A 17,342-nucleotide genomic window follows, 5' to 3' on the forward strand; every position below is an offset into this window, starting at 1 on the left:
ATTAATTAATTTGCTTGTTATCAATTATTAATATTATTGGTTGAGTTTTAATTAATCAACCAAATTTTATTTATTTGTTAAAGATGAAATTAGGGTCTGTCGATTTTTATTTATCTAATTAATTAAATTAGGATTGTTGGTGCTTTGTGGTGGTTACTTAATTTGTCAAATTAGGATGATAAACGGCTAGACTTTGAACATCAATCTAGCAAATTGGTGCTCTATTATTTCACCTAATTAGATTGATGGCGAACCATGGTTCATGGTGGCTACCTAGTTAATCACTCAAATTAGTTTAATTATTATTATTACTAGTATAGACCCCGTGCAATGTATGCACGGTATTTATAGAGTTTTACTTTTTAGTGTATTATTTGTGAAATTTAAATTGACAATTCATCTAATTTTCATGTTTCTCATCATTTTATTTTGATTTGAGAAATAAAAAATTAAATCGTAAGAAGTAATGAAATGAGTGTTTTTTTTGTTACCGATAAACTAATAACGTTACTTTATAAATATTTACTAGTAACATTTTTTTTAGCGCCAACTTTTTATCATAAATAATCAATGAATTTTTATCATAAAGTTCTTAAGAAAATAAATAAATAATTTCTTTATCATAGAAAACCGGAGATAAATTTATACAGAATGTGAAATATTGAATGTTATAAATATTCAAATCTAAAAGATTTTGCCCATTTATAGCCCGTCATGTAAATACCTATAGTATATGCTAAAAATACAAAACCCTATTCTCGGAAACATGTTTTAGGCGGGAAAATTTGGAGTTTCGCCTATTTATTTAGTAAATAGAGGATTATTATTATTATTATTGTTGTTGTTGTTGTTGTTCTTCTTCTTCTAATAATAATAATAATAATAATAGTAATAATTATAAAAATTATAATTATAATAATAATAATATTAATATTATTATTAATATTAATACCTATAATAATAATAATAATAATAATAATAATAATAATAATTATTATTATTATTATTATTATTATTATTATTATTTATTATATTTAGTATTAATATTAATATTAATATTATTTTAGTTTAATTAAATTTAATCAGTTGATTCATTTCATTTCAATTTACCCATTGATTCGATTCACTCCATTTAGCTCGATTCGATTCGGTTATTTACATTCAATTCAATTCAATTTCAAATTTCAGGCCCATTCAATTGATTCATTTCTAAAAAAGGAAAAATTAGGTACTAAAAATGTGCCACCATATTACCCCACGTTTAACATGAGAAACATTACTATACGAAAAAGATTAAGTAAATTACAAAGGTTCACCACACGTGTCACTCTCTGACTCGCTGGTACACTATATCCACCTAACCCCCATTCTTTCTCCAACCTCAAAATATAACAGCTACTACATGTTATATCCACCTCACTTCCTTCTTTACCTTCATACCTTCAATCTTCAACAATGGCGACAATCAACTTACTCAAACTCTCTCTATCCTCTCCTCCTTCCTTCCCTAACCACCTCCACATACCCAGACTTCGCTCTCACTTTCTCTCTCCTCCACGTCGACGACCACCACGACATAGGATCGTCAACGTCCATGCGCCGACGAAAACCTCGGAATCTCCGACGGAAAACTCGTTTCTTCTAGAAGTCAACGACATGATGTGCGGCGCGTGTGTATCCCGCGTCAAGAGGATATTATCCTCCGACGAGCGCGTGGAGTCGGCGGTGGTGAATATGGTGACGGAGACGGCAGCGGTGAGGTTGAAGCCTGAGGTTAGTGCGAGTGTGGTGGTGGCGGAGGAGATGGCGGCGAAGTTGACGGAGTGCGGGTACGATTCGAAGCGGCGTGTGGCGGGAAGTGGAGTTGGAGAGCGCGTAAGGAAGTGGAAGGAGGTTGTAGTGAAGAAGAAGAAAGGTGTTGTGGAGAGTAGGAATCGGGTGGTGGTTGCTTTGTGTTTGGTTGCTCTTTGTTGTGGTGATCATGCTGGTCATCTTTTGCATTCCCTTGGAATTCATGTTTCTCATGGTATATATGCTTTTATTAGAGAATATATTATCATATAGGAAAGATTGGAGGGTACTCCAAGAATATTCCTAATATTCTATAGGATATTCTTTCCTATATGATAATATATTCTCTAATAGTTTTCTCCTTTTATAATTCCCGTTTCCCTTTTTCATTTAATTGTATACGTTTTCTAAAAGTATATGAGAATAATTTGAAAATGTATACCATCAAATGAAGTATTTTTCATTTTAGGGCTTGCTTGGATTGAGGGTAAAAAGTGGGAAATGAAATAGGGGAGTAATATGTAAGGTGTATTTTCTATGTTTGATATTGGAGTAATTATTCGCCTCTCGAATCTATTACTCTCGTGAAGGCCTCCGCCTGGGTAATGATATGATTATTATGGGAGTAAAACTTCTCCTCATTAATCATTACCCAAACCTATCACCAAGGAACTCATTAGCCAAGTAATTAACAATTAACTTCCCTAGTAATTATCACCCGATTAAAATTTACCCCTAATTATTTCATGAATTCCATGCAAGCCCTTTGACGAAGTATAATTGAATGGAATAATGAAATAGATCAATAGAGTTACATATATGAGAGAAATTTGAAAAACGTATAAAATCAAATGAAACAAAAGTATTATTTGTCGGTGTTACATAGTGGAATGCAACAATTGAAATAGATTATGGCCTTGTTTGGTTATGCAGCATTGATTTAATTTTCATGATTTTATAGAAATCAAAATATTTGAATTCAATTCCAAATCCAATTCCAAAATTTCGTTTGGAGATCACGTGAAATTCAATTTCTCAATTATGTTTGGGAAACCCATAGAATTGGACAGGGGGCGGGACGTGTATGGGTCAAAATCACCCAAAAAACAAATTTGTAATTTTTTATTTGGAAAAAATTAAATATTTTGATGTCCCAACTTTTAATTAGGTTGGAACTTGACATTGATAAGAGCATCCACAATGGTAAGCTAGTTGCTACTAGCTTACCTTTGCCACATCAACTTTTTAAGCCACAGCAATTTCAAGCTACAATTTGCTCCAATGGTTAAGCTAATTTACTAGTAGCTTAATTGAACACACTTAACACACCCTCTATTTTTCTATTGGTTACATTCTTCTTGTAGGACCATTTGAGCTACTAGCTCCATGGAGCTACTAGCTCAATTTAAACTAGTTTATGTAGAGTGCTCCAATGGTTAAGCAAGTAGCTTGACATCTTTTTTATTTGCAAGCAAGCCCTTTTAGGTAACCATTGGAGATGCTCTAAAGTGTTAAGTGTGTTCAATTAAGCTACTAGTAAATTAGCTTAACCATCGGAGCAAATTGTAGCTTGAAATTGTTGTGGCTTAAAAAGTTGATGTGGCAAAGGTAAGCTAGTAGCAACTAGCTTACCATTGTGGATGCTCTAAGGGATTGAGTAAAATTCCAATTCCAAAATTTAAGGGTTCCCAAATGCTTGAAATGTCTCCATTCCGCAATTCAATTCCATTTCTAGGTTCCCAAACATATCGGAATTCAATTTCAATTCTAGGTTTCCAATTGGTTAATATTTTTAATAATTTAGTTGGATTTATGGAGTATGTTTTAATTTAAGCTTTTATTAGGAGTAGATTTAGGTATGCACTGTCACTTATAGTTGCTCAATTAGCTTATTGATAACCATACTTACCACAATATCGGAAGAGTAATGATAATGATGGAGGGAAAAATGCCTTTACCACCGACTTTACACGCTTAATGTCAAAGGGCACATGACATATGAAAGAGAACTCATGGAGTAGTAGGTGATGCCAGTGAAATTACGAGGCTCCTATTGGAAATGAGGGACTTCCGAGTATCACTTATGTGTATATGACTATATGTGATAAATGGTTGGGCTTGTTGCATTGTATCCATTGATATTGGGGTGTTTGTAGTAGCTTAACCTGCAGTTTGTGACGTGGTCTTATTTATCGCCATACCATTGGGGTGTTCGACTGTTTGTAGTAGCTTAAATTGAGTAGTTTGTAACTAAAAGATATTATCAATATTTCTTGTGATTTTGATGTTTATAGTTGATAAAACCAGGAGTATTATGCAATTGTTGTTGTACGCGTGATATCTGAGTCTTAGACCATTTGTGTCATAGGATTGAAGCTAAATTCGAGAGGCTATTAATTTTTGATCGGTCATTTTACTGTTGTGCTAAACATAATTGACAGATGCGGGTTTGCCTGACATTACTCCTCCCATGTGTTGTTTTTCTTTTTGTGAAATATGGCTCTATACTCAGACAACGTAGTGATTCCTCTTGTTTATTTGATGCAGGAGGAATTTGGGATGTGCTTCACAATTCGTATGTAAAGGCTGGTGTAGCTCTGGGAGCCTTACTGGGACCTGGAAGAGGTTTGTATTTTAGCTTTATGTGTTAATCGTTGCAGAGCTAAAATTAGTCGTGTAAGAATTGGTGGGGAAAGTAATGAGAACTTCAGTTTGTTAGCTCAGTGACTCAGTCCCATCACTCCCATGTAAGACATACGGAGTGATAAAAAACAAATGAGAAATAAACTTCAGTTTGGTAGCTTTGTAAGCTTACTGAATTAAGTTTAGTCGCATGTAAGAGATGATGAGAAATCATTGAGAAATAAACTTACAGTTGGGTTCAAAATTTCTGGCTACATACATATATCTACTATGTGGACTGAAAATAGGTTGGATCACTGATCAGACCTTAGAAGCCCCAGCCAAGGCATGTCTTTGTCTTCATAGTCGCTAACTGGTGTGTGTTTTAGAAATTTGCATATAATAATTTTCAATACCTCTGATTGATTGTCATATTTTCGTAATGGAGCTAATTTTAAAAGCTTAACGTGATGAATGTCATGTAATCATATACGTTCTCTATTCAAGGCGGGCTAGAGGTTTGTTTAAAGTTTGTCCCTGCTGAAATTATCTTTCTTCCTACCTTGACCTCCACTGCCTTAAATGTTATAATAAAAAACGAGGACAGTTCCACACACCTGTGGTTTGTTACATAGACCTGAAGGTGATGATTACAGTCATCTAGGAAGTGCTTTTACTGCTATCAGCTTATAGCCTATTTATTTTAAGGCTATGTCAAATTTGAACTATCTTGATTCTTGGTCAAGGACTGATACTCTATACTGTGTTTTTTTCTTCTCAGATTTACTCTTTGATGGTCTCAGGGGATTTATGAAAGGTTCTCCAAATATGAATTCTCTTGTGGGTTTTGGATCAGCTGCTGCATTCATCTTAAGCGCTGTAAGTCTTTTTTTTTTTTTTTTTTTTTTTTTTTTTTTTTTTTTTTTTTTTTTTTTTTGTATATATCAAGGAGTGTCATTTAACAATGAATCTTATGTTATTATGCTACTTCCCCGGTTTTTTTAATGGCATCCTCACATTTCAAGAAACTCTCAATTTTCTTGAAAAATATGAGAATGTTGTGAAATACAGAGTACGAGTATATACTTGAGAAAACCATTTTCGCTACAAGTCCACTGATAAGTTCCATAAGTATACTCAAACTACTTTTCAAAGTACCTTATTTTTTTTTTAAAGAGAATTCTGAGTCCACAAACTGTCAACTTAGAAAACAAAACTTCATACGGAGTCTATAAATTAACAGATGTACGATTTTGTGTACTGAATTTCTCATACGATAACATTCTCTCTTGCACAGGCCTCACTTGTCAGCCCTGAACTTGAGTGGAATGCTTCATTTTTTGATGAACCGGTGAGTTATTACTTCAAAAACAGTTGTTGGTCTATTTGTCTTACGTTCTTGTATGTGTTGAACTAGATTTGTAAGTGTCATTACTTTGATGCATTTTCATTCGGCCATCCTATCAAATCTGTTTTGTCAGTTATTACTTAGGAAATTCAGATTATTAAAGACATGGTTAGTCTTCAATCTATACCCAGTCAAATCATGTTTGTAGATTATCTACCATTTGGTATTTGGTTGATTCTGGACGCATTTCTCCTGCTGTAAGTTGTAGTTTGCAGGTGTCTGTTTTAGTGTCGTCTTTTGGGTCAGGAGTAACTTTTAAGGATGATACTAAAGCTAAATCATATTTCCTCCATTCAACTCCACTCTACCATATTTCCTTTTTCATCCATTCAACTCCACTCTACCACTTTCCTAAAATATAATGTAAATTGACACATTTGTCCTAATGAAAACCTCATATTTACAACTTTTGCCACTCTTATCCCACTACAAATTAACATCAAACTCCACCCTAATTAAAATAAAACAACTTTCACACAACCATTTGTGCTTCTATTACTTGTTTATTATTACCTTAATATTTGTGCATTTTACATTATGGTAGAGTGGAGTTGAATAGAGGAAGTAGATATTTACTTGTAAAGTTTCTTCTACCATATCTCATACTGTATACAAATAGGCCTTTTTCATATTCTTCTATCCACTTAACTGAAAAGGTGATGCTGTTAAAAACTATTTAATTCACTAATGTTTTAAATTACCCCTAACGTTGTCTATTTACGTGAACAATTACCATGCCTTTTTTTCACTACTATGAATGATAGTGCATTTTTTTTTTTTTAGTTTTCCAGTTTTCTGTTTCTATAGCTTTCCAGTTTTTAATTCCTTTAATGTCCTTCCCTTTCCCCTGCCTGCCGTATTTCTTTCTCAATATTTCCTCTTCTAAGAGAGATACAGAAACAGGATGCACTTCTCATATGGAGATATTGGCTTTTAGCATGCAGGTAATGCTTCTTGGGTTCGTGCTTCTTGGCCGTTCTCTGGAGGAGAGAGCCAGGATCAAAGCTTCTAGTGATATGAATGAACTTCTAGTAAGTGCTTATGCTTCCTATTTATCGATGGTGATACAACAACAACAACAACAACAACATCAGAGCCTTAATCCCAAAATGATTTGGGGTCGCCTGACATGAATCATCCTTTCGAACCGTCCATGGGTGAACGCACGCCTCAAAATGCGAATAAAAAAAGGGAAGATGAAAAACAAAAAGGAAGAACGAAAATGTAATGGAAAGTCAAGGTAAACTTAGAGGTTTTAAAATCGAATTCCGGCTTTCTTTTATAAAAACTTAAAATTTAGATCGAGAGAAAAGATTAAAACGATTTTTAAAAACCGAAATAGAATTAAGGATCCGGAATGAACCAGGTAAAATCTATAAGAAAGTGGTTGGTAAAAAAATGTAATAAAGGAGAGAAGAATAAATAATTTAATTTCTTTAAATTAAATAAAAACACTAAATATGTCAAAAAACATCAAATACTAAAAATCCACATGTATCCTTTCCCTCCATTGTGCCCTCTCCATCACCATACTCTCCTCAAGGCCCAGCACTCTCATATCATGCTCTATCACTCTCAACCATGTCTGTCTCTGTCTTCCTCTACCTCTAGGTACCTTTTCTGTTCTCCAAGTCTCCAGCCTCCTAACTGGTGCGTCCATAGGTCTCCTTCTCACATGGCCAAACCATCTTAGTCGGTTTTCCATCATCTTGTCCTCTATTGGCGCCACTTTTACCTTTTCCCTAATCACCTCATTCCTTAACCGATCTTTCCTTGTATGTCCGCACATCCACCTCAACATGCGCATCTCCGCCACACTCATCTTATCGATGGTGATATTAATATAAAAAGCTCACTTCAACTCCAAAAATTATTGGAAAGTTGTCTAACCGCTAATTTACATATTTCAAACATCTATGGTTCGAAACAAAGTTAAAATTGGTCAGTGTTTTTGTTTTTACTCCGGGTACTGCAATATATTGCCCTTTCTCCATATTTCCTCTGGATTATGATGCAGTAAAGCAAAATGGCTTACTAAAATGGCTTACTAAAGTGGTTGCGCTTCTTTCTCTTGTGAAGTACAACTCAGGTCAAGAAATTACTAGGAACGGATAGAGATTCGGAATGAGGGAAGACTAAGTCAACCAACAAGCTTAAAGATTACATCTAAACCAAGATAACGCACAAAGACAGGAACAATCGATGACGCGATATATGAGCATAAGCACGAAATGGAGCATGATGGAAAGAATTACTTGGAATATTATGAAAGGTTTAGATATGACCATTAAATGGAAGTTCTTGAAAGGAGGTTAGTCTTAAGACACTAGAAGCAAACGATCTATGGACAAGAAAAAGAATTAGTCATGAAGGAATATGTCACTAGATAACTCCACTAATATTTTCCCAAAGGTTACATGCTTACTTACCCAACTAGACTGGATCTAAAATTAGTTAAAAGATTATCCTTACTAATAATCTCAGTGAACTTAATTTTCCTCAAGATGGTTCACTTAATTTTCCTCAAGATGGTTCTCCGGTTATCAAATCACAAACCTGAAACCAGAAAGGTTACCAACAATAAGTATCAAAGTTTAGTCCTAAACACAAGCTCAACCTTGCACAATCGGTTCCTTGCAGTAAATACACTCAACCTTTATCGCACATCTAAGTTCCAAGATCTTCAAAACACCCACTACAAAGAAAAGGTTCCATAGCGACGGAAAACTCCGTCGCAAATATGTCAATCCCGTCGCAAAAATAGATCTTGCGACGGATTTAACCCGGCGCTTTATTTCGTCGCAAAATTTGGTTTTGCGACGGGAATTCCGTTGCAACTAAATATCTGCGACGGATCAAAGCGTCGCACAAACCCGTCGCAAAGAAGGGACTTGCGACGGAAATTCCGTCGCCATCCACTGTTCATAGGAGGCCACGTGGACATAATGGTCAACCTAAAAGTCAATATATGCGACGGATCAGATCACTGTTCATACAGGCCACGTAGGCACTTAAGTCAACCAGAAAGTCAATATCTGCGACGGAAAATCCGTCGCAGATCACTGTTCATATGGGACACGTGTTCCCAAAGTCAACATGAAAGTCAACATTTGCGACGGATTTTCCGTCGCAAATTCCGTCGCAGGGAAGAAATAACCAGTGGGTTTACAGTGCTTTTCCAGCGCCCAAATTGCTTTGAAAGCAATTACATATACTCCCGGTTTCCTACAAACATACAGAAAATCCAAAGAATTGACAAATTCACAACTCGTTCAAGACGAGATTTCCAAACAAAGTCTTCGCATTAACTTAAAATAAAAGGTTTACAACCGTTTAGTACAATAATTGTTCAACAAAGAAAGCTAAATAAGTTCATAAACTACAAGGTAGGAGATCAACTAACAACTACTAATCAATACACGTGAGTAGGAGTAGGCCTAGCATTGTCACCACCATCATCATCAAAGTCATTTCTAGCTTGAGATTTACCTCCGGGGTTACAAGTTTGAGTGGTAAAACCTTGTTGGCTCAAGAACTCCTCTATTGCCGCAAGCCTTTGAGATTGTTCGGCCTCGACCCCGGAGTATGAGGAGTAGAAAAGAGGTTACCAGTCGAGCGGCGGTGGTGCTCCCAAATTTGTGGTGCTGCATTTCCCGCGCCAAGTACTCTACCTTTCTTATCAAACCCTCCATGTTCTTCAATATAAATTTCATTATCATCAATGTTCTCGACCCCTTGACTCTGAAGCTCAGTTTTCTTTGAGATGATTTTACCCTATATGAATAAAAAACGAAAGATTAGATACCATCTACTAAATAATCATGATTGAAAAAATGAGCTAAAAATTAAATAATTATAGCAACTTACGAAGAGTTGACCAGTTTTTTTGGATAACCATCCTTTTGTGCTATGCTTCCTTGTCTTCTCCAACAACTGCAAAGCGGACGGAATATCTCCTTTCCCATCTTTATCAATCTACAATTTTGATACTTGTTAAATATAATTACTAACTTTAAATAAAGTTAAAGAAAAAAAAGGTAATAAATTAAAAAAGGAAGTGAAGAAATTACCATTGAGTCCGTATATTGCAAAGTGCTTTTTCGACCCATTACGTGAGTAGCCAACGCCTTCCCTTTCTCGTCACTTCCCGACCTACGGTTGGCCGAATTCTGCTCCGATCTTCCCGTGAAACTAGGATCTTCAAGTGGTCTATTCTTCAATTGACGGTGCAAGTCAACACTAATCCAATCCGGCTTTTCATGCTCTTCCTTATGATAAGCTCGATAAATCACTTGCCGTAAACGGGTCTTCATGGCATCTTCCCAAGCCTTCTTAACCCTTGCCTTGTCACGGGGATCGTAACTAACACGCCACTGTTCAATAAACAATAAAGTTAGAAAATAAACTTTATTGTAAATAAATATAAAATAAATGAATAAAATACCTAATATTAAATTAAATGACAATTGCTAATACCTCAAACCAATTCCACCAATCCTTCTTTAGAGTAGATGACGCCGATTTCCAATTAGGAGCATGTTCTTTGTAGTTGCATCCAATAGTATCCGATATCAAGTTCACAACTTTTTCATCACTGAACCTGAAAAAAAAGAATGAGAAGATAATAAATATTTATATATATATATATATAGTGTTAAGATCAAGTAAGTCCCCTTCCAAGTGTGAGTCCATGAGTCCTCTTGAGAGCCTTTAGATGAGGAAAATGGAAGGTTGAGATGGAAAGAAAAAAAGAGGGGATTAATGGGTAATTAAGGGGTCTCTCTCTCTACCCTCACTAATCCAAATTAATCAAACTTTAATCTACTATATATAATTTATTCTCCCACCCATTTATCTCTCATCTCACATAATTACCATTCCCTCATCTCTCTAAATCCCAAATAAATCAAAAATCCAATAAAATAAATCTCTCATTTCCCACCACCATCCACCACCTCCTCACCCGAAACCACCACCCACCTCCTCCCCCGACCTCTTTCCACCCACCACCACACCACGCCCACCACCGCCATCCGCCCCCCATAAACGCGTCCCACCACGCAACCACCAACAACCCTGCCACGCCGAACCACCAACAACCCGCCACGCCGAACCGCCACCACCCCTGCCTCCAGCCCCACAACACCACCCCCCCTGCCTCCAGCCCCACAACACCACCCCTGCCTCCAACCCGACATCACCACAACCCCACCCCTGCCTCCAACCAACCCACCACTATTTCCGCCGGCCACCACAGCCCCTGCTCGTTCCTCTCCAAATCTGCTACCACCCACCATTTCCGGCCACCGCAGCCCCTGCTCGTTCCTCTTCTCCTTTTCTCCCTCATTTCTCTCTTCCCAGATTTCCTTTTTTTTTTTATCAATTTTTTTTTTTTTTTTAAAGTTGAACTAAGGAAACAGGGAGATTGCTTTCTCGTTCGTTTTTTTTACAGTCCTCGTTCGTTTTTTTTATTTTTTTCCTTTTTTCTGTATTTGAAAAAAAAATCAGATTTGTCTTTTAAATATGTGTTGTTGTCAGGTTGTTATATTTGTTTAATCTTCGTTTTTACTTTCGTGTTTTCGTTTTTTTAGTTTTCGACTGTTCTCTGGAATGATATGTATGTTGTATGAGATTTTTTTTTTTTTTAATCTGATGTTATGTAAGCTAAAAAAAATAAGAGAGCAAATAATTTAGATCTAGTTTTGAAAATTAAACCTAGATCTAATTTTGAAAAGTTGGTAGTTTTTTTTAAAATCTCGTATTGTTTAAATTCGTCTTGTGTGCTAAAAATTACACATTGTGTGCTAAAAATCTCGCATTAATATTTTTATTTCATTTTTTTAATTTTATTTGTTTAAATTTACCTATTGTGTGCTAAAAATCCTGCTTCCAAAGATTTCAAAATTCAAATTTTGAAAATCCCGCCTCCAATGTTTTCATGCGATATTTTTAGTCCATTTTATACTTGTTTCTATTAAAATTATACTTATTTCTATTACAATTACACTTATTTCTATTAAAATTACAATTACTTCTATTAAAATTACACTTACCTCTATTAAAGTTAAAGTTACACTTATTTCTATTAAAATTACACTTATCTCTATTAAAATTACACTTATCTCTATTAAAGTTGAAGTTACACTTATTTCTATTGAAATTACACTTTTCTCTATTAAAATTACACATTTCTCTATTAAAATTACACTTATCTCTATTAAAGTTGAAATTACACTTATTTCTATTAGAATTACACTTATTTCAATTAGAATTACACATTTTTCGATTAAAATTACACTTATATCTATTAAAGTTAAAGTTACACTTATTTCTATTAGAATTACACTTATTTCTATTAAAATTACACATTTTTCGATTAAAGTTAAAGTTACACTTATTTCTATTAGAATTACACTTTTTTCTACTAAAATTACAGATTTCTCTATTAAAGTTACAACTATCTCTATTAAAGTTACATTTTTCTCTACTAAAGTTACACTTATATCTATTAAAGTTACACTCTCAAGGACTACAGTTTTACTCTCAATGGACTCATGTTACATGTTTTAATATGGACAAAAGTTACAGTCTCAATGGACTAAAGTTACACTCTCAATGGACTGAAATTACACTTTAATGGACTAAAGTTACATTTTTAATATGGACTAAAGATACACTCTCAATGGACTAAAAATACACTTTAATGGACTAATATTACACTTTAATGGACTAAAATTACACTTTTAAAAGACTAAAGTTACACTTATAAGTCACTCAATTCACAATGAGTTATGTTAAAATTGGAAAAATTCAAAATAATATTTGTCGAAAAACTGAGTTACACTCGTAAAACGCAAAATATATTGTAAATTTGCTTCAAATTTTCAAATTTCAAAATAAAATCCGTCAAACCGCAATTTTTTCCGTTGAAATTACACTTTTTTCCGTTGAAATTACACTTTTAAAACAGTGAAAATGTAGTAACATTTGTATAAAGTTTCAGTCCAAAAAAAAAAAATTATGCTCAAAAAATTTTTTTGTATATAATTAATCCATTAGTGAATGTATAATTAAAGCTAGAGAGATAAAGTGGATTAATTAGTGTATAGAAAACTCATTAGTGTTAAGTATGCTTTTTTGCTTTCAATCTCAACCATCCTTAGTGGGATATCTAAGGGATGTACTCGGGACTTAGGGACTCAAAATATATGGTGGACTCATTACAGCTTTACTCTATATATATATATATTTATTTATATATATATAAATCGTTATAAAAATAATTAATTACGAAAAAATAACATACTTACCAAACGCCTTCTTGCTCAAGAGAATCGAGAGAAATTTTGTCAACTGCTGGTATTTCTTCATTCTCGTTTCCCTGTCCTTGGTTTCCTGCATTACTATTACTACCATGTCTTCGTCTCCTCGACGCCATAGAAACCAACTAAATTCTTCAACATTGTTAGAAATCAAATAATAGCAACCAAATAACAAATTGGCAAAGTAAGAAATTGGCAAAGTAAGAAATCAAATAATCAAATAATAGCAACAAAAAAAGAAATTGGCAAAGTAAGAATTCAAAGCTTCAAATAATAGCAACAAAATAAGAAATTGGCAAAGTAAGAAATCAAATAATCAAATAATAGCTACCAAATAAGAAATTGGCAAAGTAAGATTGAATGAAAACAAACTAGATTTCATTAAATTAAGCCATACGGCATCTACAACTAATAGTACCAACAAAGTAATAAGATTGAAAGAAAGGGTACAAAACATCTACAACTAATATAAATCCTAGTCATCATCATCATCATCACTTAAATTAGTGTTTTCGTTGCTTTCAAAAAGCGATTCTAAAAAATCCTCATCATCATCTTCTTCTAAATACTTCTTCAAAGCCTCCTCTCCTAACTCTTCCTCATCTTCCTCCTCTTGCATATCATCATTCTGTACTTGCATTTCATCTCCTTGCGTTTCTTCTTGTTCCTCCTCCACATTTTCATTCTCATCCTCTATTTCAATTATTGTCAATGTTGTATCACCATTATTAACATCTTCTTGAAAGATAGATTCATCAGTAGGAGCATCCACTTGTGATCTTGCCTTTATTTTAAGTACTGCTGACCACTGATCTTTATCTCTTTTGATGTTTGGATAAGGAGCATAGCAAACTTGTTCCACTTGATATGTTAACACAAATGGGTCATATTTTGGAAATTTTTTGCTCCGATTAACATTCACAAGTTTATATTCCTTATGTACTTTCATTCCTCTTTCTGAGTTATCTATCCAATTACATTTGAATAAAATAACGTTGTAAGGGTTTTTCTCGCCAGTATAAGACAACTCAACAACTTCATTTAGGGTTCCATAGTAGTCAGCTCCTTCAGTCGAACTCACACACACTCCATTGTTAATTGTAGACTTTTCCAAATCTTTCCCATCTATGAAAGCTCGAAATTTGTATCCATTGATGAAATAACGCTTCCATGTTCTTACTTTTTTTTGAAGGTCCATTTGCTAAGGCAACTACAACTAGATCTTTTAAATTATTTACCTAGAATTAATGATAATGAACCAATTATTTACCAAATAATAATATAATTTAAATAAGCATTATAGAATATATATTATTTACTTACTTGACCTCTAAGCCAGTTACGGAATTTTGTTTCAAATTTGTTCCAAATATCCTCGGCCATAGAAACCTCAGGATATTCTCTTTTGATGTAATCCTCAAACAACCTATTCAAAAATGCCGAATTAAGTTTTAAATTAATTTTTGCATGTGTGACTTGAAACAACGTTTAAAATTAAAATTTTTTTCACCTACCTTTCCATACGTTTCAACTCATCAGAATCACAATTAGATAAAACATAGAGGTGTGCACGTTCATATTCGTTATCTTCCAAAAATCTTTCACGACATTTTCCAGAAGTAGTGCCCTCATGATCTTGAAATAGCTCGGGCAAGGTAGAATACTTCGCCTTTTTCTGACCTATGTCAAGGTCTTTTGCTTTTGTGTCTATATGATCTTCAAAGTAAAAAGAACAAAAATTTGCTATTTCTTCAAGCAAATATGCGTTGCATAATGACCCTTGAACACGAGCTTTATTTCCAATTTTTTTTTTCAAATGATTCAAGAACCTACAAAAAAATTGGTTAAGAATGAATGAAATTAAGTAATAACCTTAAAAGGCTTCGTAAAAGATATTGATATTACCTCTCAAAAGGATACATCCACCTATATTGCACAGGACCACCCACTTTTACTTCATATGGCAAATGAATTAGCAGATGTTTCATTGAGTCAAAAAATGAAGATGGAAGTATTTTTTCCAATTTGCAGATTATCTCGACAATATTTTTCTCGAGACTTGTTATTTTTTCAATTTGTACTGATGAAGTGCACAAGTCTCTGAAAAATTGACTAATCTCAGTTATGACATTCCACTCATTTTTAGGGAGAAGGTGCCTTAAAGCAACCGGCAGTAAACGCTCCATAAACACATGACAGTCATGGCTTTTCAAGCCATGTAGCTTCAACTCATTTATATCGACACATCTTCTCAAATCTGAAGCATAGCCGTCTGGAAACTTTAAATTACATATCCAATCACACAACACTTTCTTCTGCTCTTTTTTCAAAACGACTGAATACATCTTTCGCAACCTTGAACAAAGTTGTAAGATGTCTTTTTGTGCATTTGGGTTCAAGGTTGTCTTGTCTTTTCTATCCATCACCGTGTGAATTAGTTGTTCGAAATTTTTTTTCTCAATATGCATGACATCAAGGTTATGTCGAATTAGTAGTGTGCTCCAATATGGAAGCTCCCAAAAAATACTTTGTTTCCACCACCCAATTCGTTTCGCTTTAACCGTCTTCAATTCATGGTCAGATGCATCCACGATTTTTGGTAAATTTTTCACACATTCCCACACTTGTTCGCCCGATAACCTCGTTCTCCAAAGAACATCGTTCTCTATTCTTCCTTTTCGAAAGTGGACTTTATCCTTGCCAAAAGTATGATCAGTGTCTAAATATTGTCTATGACAATCAAACCAACTCCATTTTCTCGCTATGTCAAGCCAAGTCGATTTAGTCTCTTTTTTCGTACAACATGGACATGCATTTTCACCAAAGTTAACCAACCGGATAACATGCCATAAGCGGGAAAGTCGTTGATCGTCCATAGGAGTGCGACTCTTAAGTCGAAGTTTTGTTTCCTAGACACGTCATATGTAAACAATCCCGTGTCCCACAATTGCTTCAACTCGTGAATTAGAGGCTGTAAATAGACGTCAAGGTTTTGTTTGGGACTCTTTGGTCCAGGAATAATTAATGTTAAGAACATAAATTATCTTTTCATGCATAGCCGTAATGGTAAATTGTAAGGTGTAAGCATCACCTGGCCAAAGCATGAATATGTGTTCCCGAATGGCCCAAAAGCCGAGAAACCATCGGTGCAAAGTCCAAGTCTAACATTCCGAGGCTCGGATGCAAAAGAAGGATGAAGATGATCAAAATGTTTCCACGCTCACTTTGTCACTGGATGAGACATTGTCCCACTAACTCGGGGTTTTCATAATGCCAACGCATTTGTTCCGCGAGGTTTTTTGTGGCATAAATTCGTTGCAAACGTGGCCCTATTGGGAAATAATTTAAGAAATTTTGGGGGATCCTTTTGCCATTTGCATTCTTTGCACTTTTGTACCTAGCTCTACCACATTTTCTACACTTGTCGAGAAGAGCGTCGTCCATCCAAAAAAGCATACATCCATTAAAACATGCATCTATCTTTTCATGAGGAAGTTGAAGAGTTTTGAGAACATTTTTGGTTTCATAGAAGTTACGCATCAAAATATGATCTTGAGGAAGAAGGTCTCCCATGAGTGACATGAAACCATCTACACATTTATGGGCTAAGTTGTGTTCACATTCCAGAGCGACAAGCCTTGCACCCGATCGTAGCAATGAGAGTCGACATCCCTCGTAGACGGGTTGCTCAAGACGTTTTAACATTTGAAAAAAGGCTAATACATTGGGATTTGGAGATTCATCAACCACCTCGGCATTAAGAGCTTCTTCCCTAATTTGATCAATGCTATCGCGCAACGCATCCTCTACCATATCCCTATAAGGATTGTCAGAGGGCATTGCCATTTCCTCTTCCTCAACGGGAAATTTCTCTCCGTGACACACCCAATCATAATAGTTGTCACAAAAACCCTTTAGACCAAGGTGTTTTCGTACTTCTTGTTCAACTAAAAACTTTTTATTTTTGCACTTACTACATGGACACCTAATTTCTTTATTTCTAATGAATTCGTCTTGTTGCTTAACATAATCAATGAATTTATTAACCTCTATTACAAATTCCTTCCTTAATTTTTTATTGGAATCCAACCTTTCATACATCCAGTTTCGTTCTAATCTCTTCATTGCAAATCTACATATATATTAGTAAATAAAAATTATTAATAAAAATGGTAAGAGCATTCATAAACTTATCTTTG

At 34.6% G+C, this 17,342-nt stretch overlaps 1 protein-coding gene across 3 annotated transcripts in view; it reads left to right on the forward strand.

The window, feature by feature from the left end:
* The first annotated feature begins 1,333 nt into the window (after nt 1-1,333).
* LOC141653474 (copper-transporting ATPase PAA2, chloroplastic) overlaps nt 1,334-17,342 on the forward strand; it is a 30,005-nt gene continuing 13,996 nt past the window's right edge. Inside the window, exons 1-6 of one of the 3 annotated variants that reach the window (XM_074461250.1) lie at nt 2,942-2,982; nt 3,442-3,612; nt 3,668-4,416; nt 5,195-5,292; nt 5,711-5,764; nt 6,766-6,852. In XM_074461250.1, coding sequence (XP_074317351.1) covers nt 4,233-4,416; nt 5,195-5,292; nt 5,711-5,764; nt 6,766-6,852 — 423 coding nt within the window. In that variant the 5' untranslated portion in view covers nt 2,942-2,982; nt 3,442-3,612; nt 3,668-4,232. Of the gene's footprint in view, nt 2,027-2,941; nt 2,983-3,441; nt 3,613-3,667; nt 4,417-5,194; nt 5,293-5,710; nt 5,765-6,765; nt 6,853-17,342 lie in introns of those variants that run through there. The other 2 variants (XM_074461248.1, XM_074461249.1) reach the window with 2 other exon arrangements.

Source organism: Silene latifolia, chromosome 4, assembly GCF_048544455.1.
Source record: "Silene latifolia isolate original U9 population chromosome 4, ASM4854445v1, whole genome shotgun sequence".
Classification (NCBI taxonomy): Eukaryota; Viridiplantae; Streptophyta; class Magnoliopsida; order Caryophyllales; family Caryophyllaceae; genus Silene; species Silene latifolia.